This window comes from Suncus etruscus, chromosome 8 (genome assembly GCF_024139225.1).
Source record: "Suncus etruscus isolate mSunEtr1 chromosome 8, mSunEtr1.pri.cur, whole genome shotgun sequence".
Classification (NCBI taxonomy): Eukaryota; Metazoa; Chordata; class Mammalia; order Eulipotyphla; family Soricidae; genus Suncus; species Suncus etruscus.
Genome location: NC_064855.1, coordinates 24560494 through 24572870, shown reverse-complemented (window position 1 = coordinate 24572870; position 12377 = coordinate 24560494). Strand labels below are relative to the sequence as shown.

General features: G+C 50.2%; 1 protein-coding gene and 1 pseudogene across 1 annotated transcript; both read right to left on the bottom strand.

Moving 5' to 3' along the window:
• Positions 1 to 564: 564 nt before the first annotated feature.
• On the bottom strand, positions 565 to 712 carry LOC126016772 (uncharacterized; annotated as a pseudogene).
• Positions 713 to 1193: 481 nt separating this feature from the next.
• Positions 1194 to 4208, bottom strand: TIRAP (TIR domain containing adaptor protein). Its single transcript, XM_049778911.1, has 3 exons — positions 4091 to 4208; positions 2047 to 2613; positions 1194 to 1505 (listed from the first exon to the last, which is right to left on the bottom strand). The coding sequence occupies exons 1-3, from the start codon at positions 4155 to 4157 to the stop codon at positions 1486 to 1488; spliced, it is 654 nt and encodes a 217-aa protein (XP_049634868.1). The 5' UTR covers positions 4158 to 4208; the 3' UTR covers positions 1194 to 1485.
• Between the last annotated feature and the right edge of the window lie 8169 nt (positions 4209 to 12377).

Here is a 12377-nt window from a genome sequence, read left to right as displayed (position 1 = left end):
AAAAAAAGAACTCAGACTCAACCACATTGTGATTCTCAGTGTTTCTGGCTCTATTCGCCCTCTCCCTGCCCTACAGAGTAAAGGTGCTGGAAGGACGGTGCCCCAGGGACTGGGGAAAGTCCTAGTGCCTTGGGCACAGAGGGGGCCTGCAGGGAAGAGAAAGCAGTAGGTGTCTGAGTATATGTACCCTGTGTTATTCTTCGGCCTTTTTGTATGTAAAAATCTCATTAACAAACTATACAAAGATCACAGCTTGAACACCTGGGCACAAATATAATGCCCAATGTCTGAAACCAGGTTTAAAGTCTGTGTTTCACCGCAACAACAAAGATCCAAAGGCAACATAATGAGAACTAATCCAAACAGTTGAGTAAAGTGTGTGTGTGAAGGAGATATGTTGGGGTCTTTGGGAGAGAAAGGTGGGTACACTGGTGAAGCACCCTTCACTGGTGTTGGAATGACTGCGTGAGGAATTAATATCAAAGTATTGTAAATCATAGAATCTTAAAAAAATTTTAGATAAAGTGTATATATAAATATCTGTAAATAGATTTTTTTTTTTTACAGGGGAGAGTGCTAACGCAGTCCCCCACTACCACAAATTATGCAGTCGAGTTTCCCACATTTGGGGAAATCGCAGGGGTAAGCACATCTGGAGTGCAATGGGGAAACCACCTTCGTGATCATGGTATCTCCCCTGCTAGGTAAGTATGTTAAATAGATTTCTAAAAAGAAAAAAAAAATAGATTTCTAAAACAAGGAAGGGGCTTGGGAAGAGGAAGTGTTGAGTGACGCCAAAGTCACGCCTAAGAGCAGGAAGTTGGTTTCAGTTCGGTGCACTGGTGGGTGAACTGCTACTTGGCACACAGGTGCCAAGGGGATTGACCCAGAGGTATATAAGCAGCCATGAAAGATTAGCTCCACCCAGACTCCAGTGAGATGTCAGGCCTTTGATCCCTCCTGCCAATGCAGCAGTGTCTGATTTCTAGGGTCATGGAACAGGTTCCTCTCCCTGGCCAGGCTGAGTAGTGTGAATTGAGGTGCTTACTGGGGGGTCTTCCACACACAAGAGGGACACCTTGTTGCAGTAGCTGCAGCCCAAGCTTCCAGCATAGGTTCCCTGGGTTAAATGAGCCATACACGAACTCCAGTATTGCATCCAATTAGGCAGCAGCAGACACAGGGTGCTCTAGCACCACCTACCCTGACATCTGGCTGTTCTCCTTTAACTTCCTTGGGGAATCCCCAGCTTTCTCAAGGCCTTCCGGGGTTGGGGGAGTCCCCAGATCCCCATGGCCTTCTGGGGGATCCCCTGAGAGCTCCAGGCCCATCTTGGGGCACCTGCCATGATGGAACCCCAATAGGCAGCCTTTGTGTACCCAGTCACAGGAAACCAAAGAGCTTATTCTTCTCTTCTGGTGGCCACAGCCCACTGCACTGACCCCAGCTTCATGCCACTCTTAGCGTCCTCTGGTGTGTCAGGTGTCAACTGAGTGTCTGCAGATCTGAAAGAGACCAGACAGGACCATGGGGCTTGTCACACCAGAAGCTTCAGCACCACAGGTCCCTGCCTGCCTTCCTTTGATCAAGTGGACTGGACTCTCATCCTGCAGAGGTCATTCTCTCCCTCTCTTCCCAGCATCGCCTAATTCCAGCCCCTCCAGCTTTTCTACCTCCAGTGTGCTGAGCCAGCCAGGTGGCAGTGGCAATACCCAGGGGGCTCTAGACAACAGTACCAGTGACCAGAGGTGCAGACCTTGATACTGGCCGGGCCCTGATGATATCATGTGCCAGGTTCTGAATGCTGCTATACGGTTCTGAATGTGCCACTGAACCACACCCTGACTCTCCTTCATCTCCCCAAGACGTTCAGAATCTACAAAGGGACCCAATCAAGTAGCATTTTGATTTTGTTTTGGGGGTTGTTTTTTGTTTGGGGGTACTGGGTATAGAACCCACAAAGCCAGTTGCTGGTTGTGAGCTGCTGTGGCTGCTAAGGGTTCCCGGGTGTGGCCCCTGCTCCTCGCCCTTCGCCCAGCCACTTACACCGCAGGACAGCCTCCCTGACTTGGCGGAAGCCCTTGTCAGGCCCCCGACCGTCCACGAAGTACATGAAGCGCAGCTCAGCAGGGCAGGCGTCGCGGCTGATGCCAGCCAACAGCGGGATGATGCGTCCCTCAGAGCTGGGTGCCTGGCTCAGGGCCTGCAACATCTGATACTTGCACCAGGGGTCAAGGAGGAAGCTGGGGGTGATGAGCAGCACACGACAGTGGCTGCCGCTCAGAGCCTGGCACAGCTCAGACACGATGGCACTGCCTGGGGTGGCATCTCGGAGCTGCAGGAAGCAACGCAGGCTGCCAGGGCCGCTCTCCAGGTAGGAGACCAGCTCCTGGGCGGCGCTCAAGTCCTCCTCGCTGTGGCACACACAGATGTCATAGTCTCTGCTCCAGCGGCTGCTGCTGGGGCTGGAAGAGGCCTCGGGGGTGCTTGTGGCGGCAGATCGCAGGTCCTGAACTGTGGTTCCATCCTCAGAGGTTGGCTGCTTTCTGGGGGTGCTTTTTGGGGAGCTGGGCATCTTCTTGGACTTCTTCGACAGGGTCTTCCTGAACCAGTCTGGGGGGAGAAAAGTGTGTCTGAGCTCACAGCTGCCTCTGCCTGCAAAGTCGCAAGTCTCAGCCTGCTAGGAACTGAGGCTTTGGGCTATCCTGGCTCCCTCTTAACCGGAGCTCCGCACAAGTACCCCATCTGGGAGGCTATAAAGCAAAAAGAGCTGCGAAAAGCTGCTGAGGAGCCACCGGCCCCCATTCCGCTCTCCATAGTGAGGGAGTACATTTCCATAAATGGGGATTAGTCTTCATAGGGGAGAGAGAAAGCCACAGACGGGTGGGTCTCTCATTGACCCTGAGAAATCCCAGGTGGTGGCCAAATGAGCAACACGACTTCAGCATCAAGTGACACAGATTTAGGCAGTTAGATCCTCACTTTCAGGGCAGGAGAGAGAGTACAGCTAGAAGCTGTACAGCCTTGCATGTAATTGACCTGGGTTTGATCCCCTGCACTACACATCACCGCCCCCCCCCCCTGAACAGAGCCAGGAATATCTCTTAAGCATCGCTGGTTGTGGCCCCAAATCATCCAGACAAAACCCCTCTGAGTTGGGAGGAAGCTCCAGTGGCAGAACACATGTCTTGCACCACCCCATATCCCCCAAAGCAACAATAAGCATTGACACAATCCTCAAACTTGGGGGCCATTTGCACAGACTGAGTATCAACCAGCTGCTGCCTTCTGGCTGCTAGCAGGCCCCTCAAACTTGGGGAGTCACAGACTGGTGGATACACCACATGATTTTAACTCGACCTCTCACATCTTTTTTTTTTTTTTTAGCCTCTCACATCTTTATCACTTTGCTTGGCTTTTGTCTTGGTTGTATGGTCACACCTCGCAGGGCCAAGGGGGCCATGTGGTGCCAGGGTTGAAACTCTGGCCTCTCCTACACAGAACCCGCACTCTAATCCTTGGTGCCATCTGTCTGAACTGGGCTATTCTCTCCCTCCTTTCCATGTGTTGTTGGAATGACCAGACATCATACACACTGGGCTATGGGCTGTAGTGTTCTAGAAAACAATCACACTTCCCTGCAGCACCAGGGATGCCAGCAGCAGTGCAGAGAGATTGCTAGAGCCCAAAGGTGGTTGGTGGTGCTGGGATAGAGGCTGAGGCCCCATGCACATGAGTCAGGCACACGCCTCCCCTTCCCCGTGCCAGCCCTGTCATTCCCTGACCCACCTCAGCCCATCCTCCTCCCAGTTTTGACTCAGGACAGGAAGTTTGCTTTTCCAGAGTTGGTTGCTCCCTTACTCTACTGAACTTCTGCCTCAGTAGAACACAGGGAGGACCACAGAGGCCTCAGAGGAAAATACCTTGCACAATGCTTCAAGGCTAGAACAAGAGCTGTAAGTTATCCCCAAACTCCCTTGGCTCCCTCTGCAGTTTCCCCTTGTTTGGGTTAAAGCCCCTTTTATGGCTGTAAGAACCCTGAGAACCCCTGATGTGAACCAGAGCAGAATGAGGTGTCTCCCCTACTCACCAGCCATTTTGCCCAGAGGTTTCTTGGAGGAGGAGCCAGGATCTGAGGAGGATGAGGATGATGCCATCGGGGCAGGCTCTGAACCAACCCCATGAGACCAGGCATGGGGAATGTGGGGGGAGACTGTGGCCCCAGTGTGATGTCATGCAACAGCCATCCTGCCAAGGATAGAAAGGATCAGTCCCACTGTGCTCCTTTTGATCTGATGGTGCCCCCACCCACCCCAGCTTATAGCCCAGTGGGCAGACCCAGATGGCACAGAAGCAGTTTTAGGTCAGTCCTGAACTGGCAGGGTTGAGTGGGACTTACAGAGTCTAGGCTCAGCATGACCAGTGGAGAGGCTGTGTGTTGCTGTGTCCTGCCCAGAGTACAGAGTACATCTGGGATCTGGGTTAGTGTGTCTAGCTAGGGCAAGTGGCTCTCTCCAGGGGTTTCCCGTGCAAGGGCTGAAATGAGAGAAGGAAGACAAATAATCACATCTTGGGGTGTTGAGTTAGAGAGAGAAAACCAGTAAGGGGTGGAAGTGGGGGGATCAGAGTCTTTTCCCTAGATCGTGTGCCCCTAATTAGGGCATCCCTCCCTCCTCAACTCTCTCAGCTATGCCCAGGGCTAAGGCGGGAAAGGGTTAGGAATTCTGGCACAGACACAGGCTGCACCCAGGGTATCTTACAGGAGTCTCACCTTCTCTTAGCTGTGGCCTTGGAAAAGCTTTTTAATCTCCTTTATTATTCACCACTAGTACCTTTATCTGATTTGAGATTTCTTTGTAGTGTGAAATGATCACCACAAAGGATTCTGTGTATTCTGTGAAGATTCCAGGTGATAATTTTCATCAGGTGAAAATGATGCATGGCAAAACAACTTAGAAAACAGTGGAGGTGGGCCGGAGAAATAGCACAGCGGTAGGGCATTTGCCTTGCATGTGGCCAATCCGGGACAGACCCGGGTTCAGTTTCTGGTATCCCATATGGTCCCCTGAGCCTGCCAGGAACAATTTCTGAGTGAAGAACCAGGAATAACCTCTGAACACCACCAGGTATAGCCCCAAAACAAATAACAACAACAACAACAACAACAAAGGAAACAGTGGAGATTGATAGCTGGGTGGGGCCTGGGTAACGGTATATCCTTGCATGTGGTGAACCCAGGTTCGACTGTGGTTCCCCATTTGATCCTCCAAACCTGAACATAGAGCTAGGAATAAGCCCTGAACAACACCAGGTGGGGCCCCACAACCAAAAGTAAAATAAAATAAAATAAAATAACTTAATGGCCAAAAAAAAAAAAAGAGGCAATAGGTATAGCACATGCCCTGCAGGCAGACACATAGGAGGAGGCCCAGGTTCAATCCCTGGTATTGCCTGGCCCAGGAACACTGTTGGGTGTGATTCAAAACCCCAAAACTTCAAAAAAAATTATTTATGGGCCACATCTAGCAGTGTTCAAGGGTTACTCCAGGCTCTGCACTCAAATACTTCTGGAAGTAGTTGGGGACCATGTGGACTGCCAGGGATCAAATCTGGGTTGCCCACATAAAGGCAAGTGCCCTACTCACTATACTATCTCTCTGCTCCCATAATTTAAATGTTCTAACATAATTATTTGAGATTTTTTTGTAGTGTGAAATGACTACACAAAAGAGTCCAGTTAACATAGGGAAACACTTATTTTCAAACATGATGAACTGCTAAAATCTACTCCCAGGCTAGAGATATAATACAATGCTTAGGGTACTTGCCTTGCATGAGGCTCACCCCAGTTCAATCCCTATTACCAGATGGTCCCCAAAGATTTGCTCAGGGGAGTAGAGCTGGGTATAGTCCATAATCCAAATCTATCCTCTCAACAATCTGAAATACAGTCTTGTTGGCTAGGGTAGAACATAACTCTATTTGAGGCACAAGTTCTATTTCTGGCACCCAAAAACAAAAATAACAAATCTTGTGAACTATAGTATGATGATATGCCTGATAGCCTCTGAACTTATTTAATTCACTATTATCATTCCTGTGGTGCTTGGGAGACCCCATGTAAAGCTGGGGATCAAACCTGGGTTGATCACATGCAAGGCAAGTGCCTTATCCACTGATTTCTCTTTCCATACCCCCTTTCACCCATTCCCACCACCCTGGACCCATCTTAGGATAGCTAAAGTTTTTTTTTGGTTTTTGGGCCACACCCGGCAGTGCTCAGGGGTTACTCCTGGCTGTCTGCTCAGAAATAGCTCCTGGCAGGCACGGGGGACCATATGGGACACCGGGATTTGAACCAACCACCTTAGGTCCTGGATTGGCTGCTTGCAAGGCAAACACCGCTGTGCTATCTCTCCGGGCCCAAGGATAGCTAAAGTTTTAACTGAACATAAGTAACACTACACAGTCATAGCAGGAGAAAGAGGGGGACAACAAACTGGATAACATGAAAATGAAGAACTTTTGTTCATGTGTAATGGGGAAAATGCAAATGTGAAGCTCTGTGCAGCCCTACTCTTGGTGCTTAATACAAGGCAGAGAGGTAGCCTTGGCCCTGGGGAGTACTGGAAGGGAGGGGCAAGAGGAATTCAGATTGATAGGGGGTGAGTAAAATGGTTAAAGCACTTTGGAAAACTGGCCATATGTATAGAGACTGGAACACACAGACACACAAACACACACAGACACAAATACACACAGAGGGCCAAAGTGATAGAACAGCAGGCAGGACTCTTGCCTTGCATGCAGCTGACCCAGATTTGATCCCTTGCACCCTATATGATCCTCTGAGCACTGGCAGGAATGACCCTTGAGCATAGAGCAAGGATTAACCCTGAGCACCATTGGGTATGCTCCCTCCCCCAAAACACACACACACACACACACACACACACACACACACACGACAGTGACCATGACCTGAAAACATTCTGTGTCTCTGAGTAAGTGTCCAGAGGATTTAGGAAGAAATGTTCCCCTCTCTACAGGACATCTTTCCATACCCATGAGACATAAATCTACTGCTCACTACCACAACGATGACCTCACTACCAAGTATAAAACGCCACTCAGAGACTCAGGGGCCCAAGAGATGCATGATAGGCAGAGTGCATGTGGGAGCCCCACATTCCATTCCAGCACTGCATGATCCCCTGTGCAACACCAGTAACAACCTCCAAGCACAGTCAGGAAAAGCCCCCAGATGCTTTCAGGTGGGGCCCCAAAACAAACCCAAACCAAGTCTAATCCCTGGTAAATTCTTGTGTGAAAGAATGTTACAGCGATGCCTGTGGGCCTAGATGAAGGAGCAGGGAAAGGAAGGAGAGTAAAGGACAAAAATAAAGAAAGAAAGAAATGTGAGTTGAAAATAGATATAAAGAAGGGGGCAAACAAAGAGGGCAGTGCATTTAGGACGGAGAAAGGACCACTATGACAATGATAGTGAGAAATGATCACTCTGGAGAACTGGGTGCTGAAAGTGGGTGAAGTGATATGCATAGTACCCTCTCAACAATAGTTTTGCAAACCACAGTGCCTAAAAGGAAAAAAGAGGAGAGGGAGGGAGGGAGAGAGGGAAGGAGAGGGGGGGGAGAGAGAGATACAGAGACAGAGACAGAGACGGGAGTGAGGATGGGGGTGGGGGAGGATGGGAAGAAAACTGGAGAAATTCGATGGAGGGAAATGTACTGGTAGAAGGACTGAAACATCACATGACTGAAATTCAAGCATCAACAACTTTTTAACTCGATCTCATTGTGAGTTAATAAAAACATTACGGGGCCAGAGAGATAGCATAGAGGTAAGGCATTTGCTTTGCATGCAGAAGGATAGTGGTTCGAATCCCAGCATCCCATATGGTCCCCGAGCCTGCCAGGAGCGATTTCTGAGCATAGAGCCAGGCGTTACCCCTGAGCATGGCCGGGTGTGACCCCCCCACCAAAAAAAACCCCAAAAATATTAAAGGCGGTGAGGTGGGCAATAACACAATAATCACTGGTTTGATCCCTGACATTGCATGACCCTCAAAACATTGATGTGTGGGGGCCGGGCGGTGGTGCTAGAGGTAAGGTGCCTGCCTTGCCTGCGCTAGCCTAGGACGGACCGCGGTTCGATCCCCCGGCATCCCATATGGTCCCCCAAGCCAGGAGCGACTTCTGAGCGCATAGCCAGGAGTAACCCCTGAGCATCACCGGGTGTGGCCCAAAAACCAAAAAAAAAAAAACATTGATGTGTGATCAGGGAGGCCATGAGTATCTCTGGGGTGGCCCAGGTGGTCTCTGGTATCCCAACAGCATCACATCCTCAGGCCAGCCATTGTGCCACCTGGAGTGATTTGACAAAGCATCACTAGCAGTGGCAGCAAAACTTCACAGGACCTGGTGTGGAGGCCCCCCAATAAACAGAAGCTAAAACTACAATACGATATCCAGAAATCAACCTCTGGGTATCTAGTATAAATATGAAAACAACGTGAAAAATATATATCTTCCCTGTGTTGCCTGCACTGTTATTTCCAATAAACAGTTTTGAGGAAACAAAGTTCTTATTGAAAGTTACTTGATAAAGGTGTAGTGTATTTATTTATTATTTTGTTTAGGGGCCACTCCTGGCAGTGCTCAGACTTTACTTCTGGCTCTGAGCTCGGGGATCACTCCTGGTAGGCTCAGGAGACCTTATAGTGTGGAGGGATAGAACCAGGTCAGCTGCATGCATGGCAAGTTCCCTACCTACTGTACTATTGCTCCAGGCCAAGGTGGGATGCAATTCTTTCTTTTTTTTTTTTTTTTTTGTTTTTTTTTTGTTTTTTTTTTTGGGTCATACCCGGCAGTGCTCAGGGGTTACTCCTGGCTGTCTGCTCAGAAATAGCTCCTAGCAGGCACGGGGGACCATATGGGACACCGGGATTCGAACCAACCACCTTTGGTCCTGGATCGGCTGCTTGCAAGGCAAACGCCGTTGTGCTATCTCTCCAGGCGGTGGGATGCAATTCTAAATGGAATACTGCTCAGCTCTAAAAACATGATGAAATCTTGCCATTTGCAAGCAGGATGGCAGGTTAGTTCAGGAGATTAGCTCGAGGTAAAGTGAAATAAGTCATAAGGAAAAGACAATATTGGCTGATTTCACCCATGTGTGCAATCTAAGGAGATAAAAATGATGAGCAGCACAAAGAAAAAAACAAAACAAAACAGTGAACACAGAGCAGAGCAAAGGGAAGCTGTTGGGGGAAGCTGGCGGGGAGGGGGGAGGAAAGAGGTAGAAGAAAAAGGATGGTGGGATATTGTTTACTCATTTCATTTTTGTGGTCCCAGGGAGTGAATCAAGGCACTCGTACATATGAGAGACAGAAAGACAGAGAGAAAGAGACAGAGAGACAGAGAAAGCTGGAATAAAAGTGGGCCCCAACCCACTGTGTTCAGTGCTTACTTCTGGCTCTGTACTCAGGATCACATCTGGCAGTGCTCAGGGGACCCTATGGAGTGCTGGGGATGAAACAGGGTCAGTTGCATGCCCACTGCCCAGCTCTAATCCCTGTATTTCAGCTTTGAAAAAACCAAAAGCAAAAAAAAAAAAAAAATCAAAACCCCACAAATCTACTTTCTAGAACCACCAGCTATGATTTCTCTGAGAGCAGCCCTGACCTGTGGGGTGGCCCCTGGAGTTGTCTCCGATTGAGGGTGCTCCAAACACCCCCACCACACACGTCCTTCATCCTGTACTTGGCACTGCAAAAACGGCGGGTCTAACCTGAAGAAAGATTGCTTTAACCTGAAGAAAGGTTGCTTTAGAGTTTGGAAGAAACAGGAGAGACTGAGAGAAGAAGCGCTGAGGGCATGGAATGGAGAATTCTTGCCCAACCAAGAGGGGTTCTTGCTGCCCCCAAAGCCGGCGCAGCACAGGAAGATGCACCCCAGCACGCCCCCCATCCCATCCTGGGAGCTCAGACCCGGAGCTCACTTGCCTGTGGCGGGACTGGGGGCTGGACCTTCTGGGGCGCAGTGGCAAGTGTAGGCGCAGAGGTGGGCGCGGACTCCGCTTCGGCTGTCCACCCCGGCAAGGGGAAGTTGGGCGACGGGCCCTGCCCGATGGGGCAGGCTCGGCCTCCCCGGAAGAGTCTAAGCCGGGCCCAAGGTCCCTCCTCCGTGCCCGCCCAGAGCTGGGTAGGTGCTAGGTCTCCAGCCCTGGGCAAGGGCTGCCCTTGGAGAGGGGCTGGAGTCTGCAAGTTCCTCTAAGCTCCTTGAAATCAGCTGAGACGGAAGACTCTGATTGTAATTCACTTAAAACGTTTAGGGCTTATTCCCGGCTCTGAGGTCAGGCATTACAACTGGAAGGGGTCAGGGCACCCTTTGTGTGTGGCTGGGAATCGAACTCGGGTCTGCTGATGTAAGGTGATGCCCTACACACTACTCTCTGCTGTCTTCACTTTATCCCCTTAACCCAGTGCTTCTCAATTATTTTCTGTCATGCCCTCTAGGAAGAAGAAAACATTTTTTGTGCCCTCCTGTGCGACTGTAAATAGTATCTTTAAGGGCCCGGAGAGATAGCACAGCAGTGTTTGCCTTGCAAGCAGCCAATCCAGGACCAAAGGTGGTTGGTTTAAATCCCGGTGTCCCATATGGTCCCCCGTGCCTGCCAGGAGCTATTTCTGAGCAGACAGCCAGGAGTAACCCCTGAGCACTGCCGGGTGTGGCCCCCCCCCAAAAAAAAAATAGTATCTTTATTAAAAAAAAATTGAACCTGCATAACAAAAATATATATAAACAATTTGAGCTGTTTTTTTGTTTGTTTGTTTTTGGATTTTGGGTCACACCAGCAGCACTCAGGAATTACTCCTGGCTCCAGGCTCAGAAACCTGGCAGGCTCCAGGGACCATGTGGGATGCCGTGATTCGAACCAATGACCGTCTGCATGAAAGGCAACCGCCTTACCTCCATGCTCTCTCTCCAACCCCTCAGCTGATTTTTTTAATCAGAGGTGATGTCTGGATTAATGGCAACAATGAGCACGTTTTGCAATGCATAGCTTTTCAAAGCAGGACACAGCAACTCTCAGCTCCAGAGACAAAGACATAAACACGGGACTTAGCTTGTTAGGACAGTGTTTACTGAGGTCAAATGCGGCCCCCTGTACGAAGCCGGGGGGGGGGGGTGTCGCCCCACTATTTGAGAAGCATTGCCTTAACCCAAGCGCCAAGGAAAGCATCTCCTCTAAACCTGCTGAGTCCACTGGGGCAGAAAATGAGAAGCTTGGATGAGAGACTCCTACCAGGCAATCTGGGGCCTGGCTGGCAGGTGGCCCTGGAAGCAGAGGTTGCTGGGTCCTCCGAGGGCACAGCTGCTGGAGCACATGGGGATATGGTCTTATCCTGGGCAGTGGTCACTCCTCTGCCTGAGAAGTGTACGTCTCTCCATCCCAGGGGTCCATGTACCTCTGAGATGGATACATTGCGCACTCCTGAGCACACAGCTCTCTCTCTCTCTCCTCTCACTTCCCAAAATAAATGTCACAGAAAAGTAAGTCAGAGTGGTCCAGGCAGCAATTGTGATGAGCACGGCTGAGGGCTGTGTTGGCTGGTGCTGACTTAGACTAACCATGGGGGCAAGAGGCTCTTTCACCTCCTGAGTGGCCCACAGTCCTGGGAGTGGAGTTTCCAGGAGTGGCCTTCATCTCATGAGCACCACGGGGAGCCACCCAATAATAAATGAAAAATTCAGTGCTCAACTGTGACCACCCATGGGAAGGGATATGTGAGTGAAGTAGGTTTGCTCTCAAGTGTGACTCTTCTGCTTGGAGGTGTGTGAATGAAGTGGGTCTGCTCCAGAGCATGGAAGAATGGAGCAGAGTCTACCTGCAGGCCTGTGCCTGCTCCTGCCGCCTCTAGGTGTGGCAGGCCTAGGAGCACAGGGCAGGGGCTGAACAAGTATTGACCAGGCCAGTGGGCTAAGCCCTGGCCTCGATGACAAAGTCTGCAGAAGCCTGGAACATGGCACTGGCTTTCCATGCCCCCCTCCCTTGCTCCAGAACTTCTGCAGGTCCCAGAAGGCTGTACTCAAGCCCATAGCTATATCACGGTGATTCTGACAGCAGCTGTGGAGGAAAACATGGGCACAGAAGAGACTGAAAAGTGAGCAGCACATTTATTGACTGACGGATCAGAGTGGGCAGGGTTCAGGATGAGATGTCTGAGTTCATCCTGGTATCTGAGTTCTCTGCTCAGGGGCCCAGGCAATATTCCTGACTGGGGGGGGGGGGGGGGCACCAGAAAGCAGAGCTGAGTCATGGAGACCGAAAAGTGTTTTTTTTTGGTTTTTGGT

Excerpts from the sequence above, each read along its gene's own strand:
- TIRAP (XM_049778911.1), bottom strand. The coding sequence starts at position 4,157 with ATGGCATCATCCTCATCCTCCTCAGATCCTGGCTCCTCCTCCAAGAAA. Across the intron at positions 2,614-4,090 it reads ACCTCTGGGCAAAATGGCTG|ACTGGTTCAGGAAGACCCTG; the intron begins GTGAGTAGGGGA and ends TTCTCCCCCCAG. Across the intron at positions 1,506-2,046 it reads CAGGGAGGCTGTCCTGCGGT|ATCTGCAGACACTCAGTTGA; the intron begins GTAAGTGGCTGG and ends GGTCTCTTTCAG.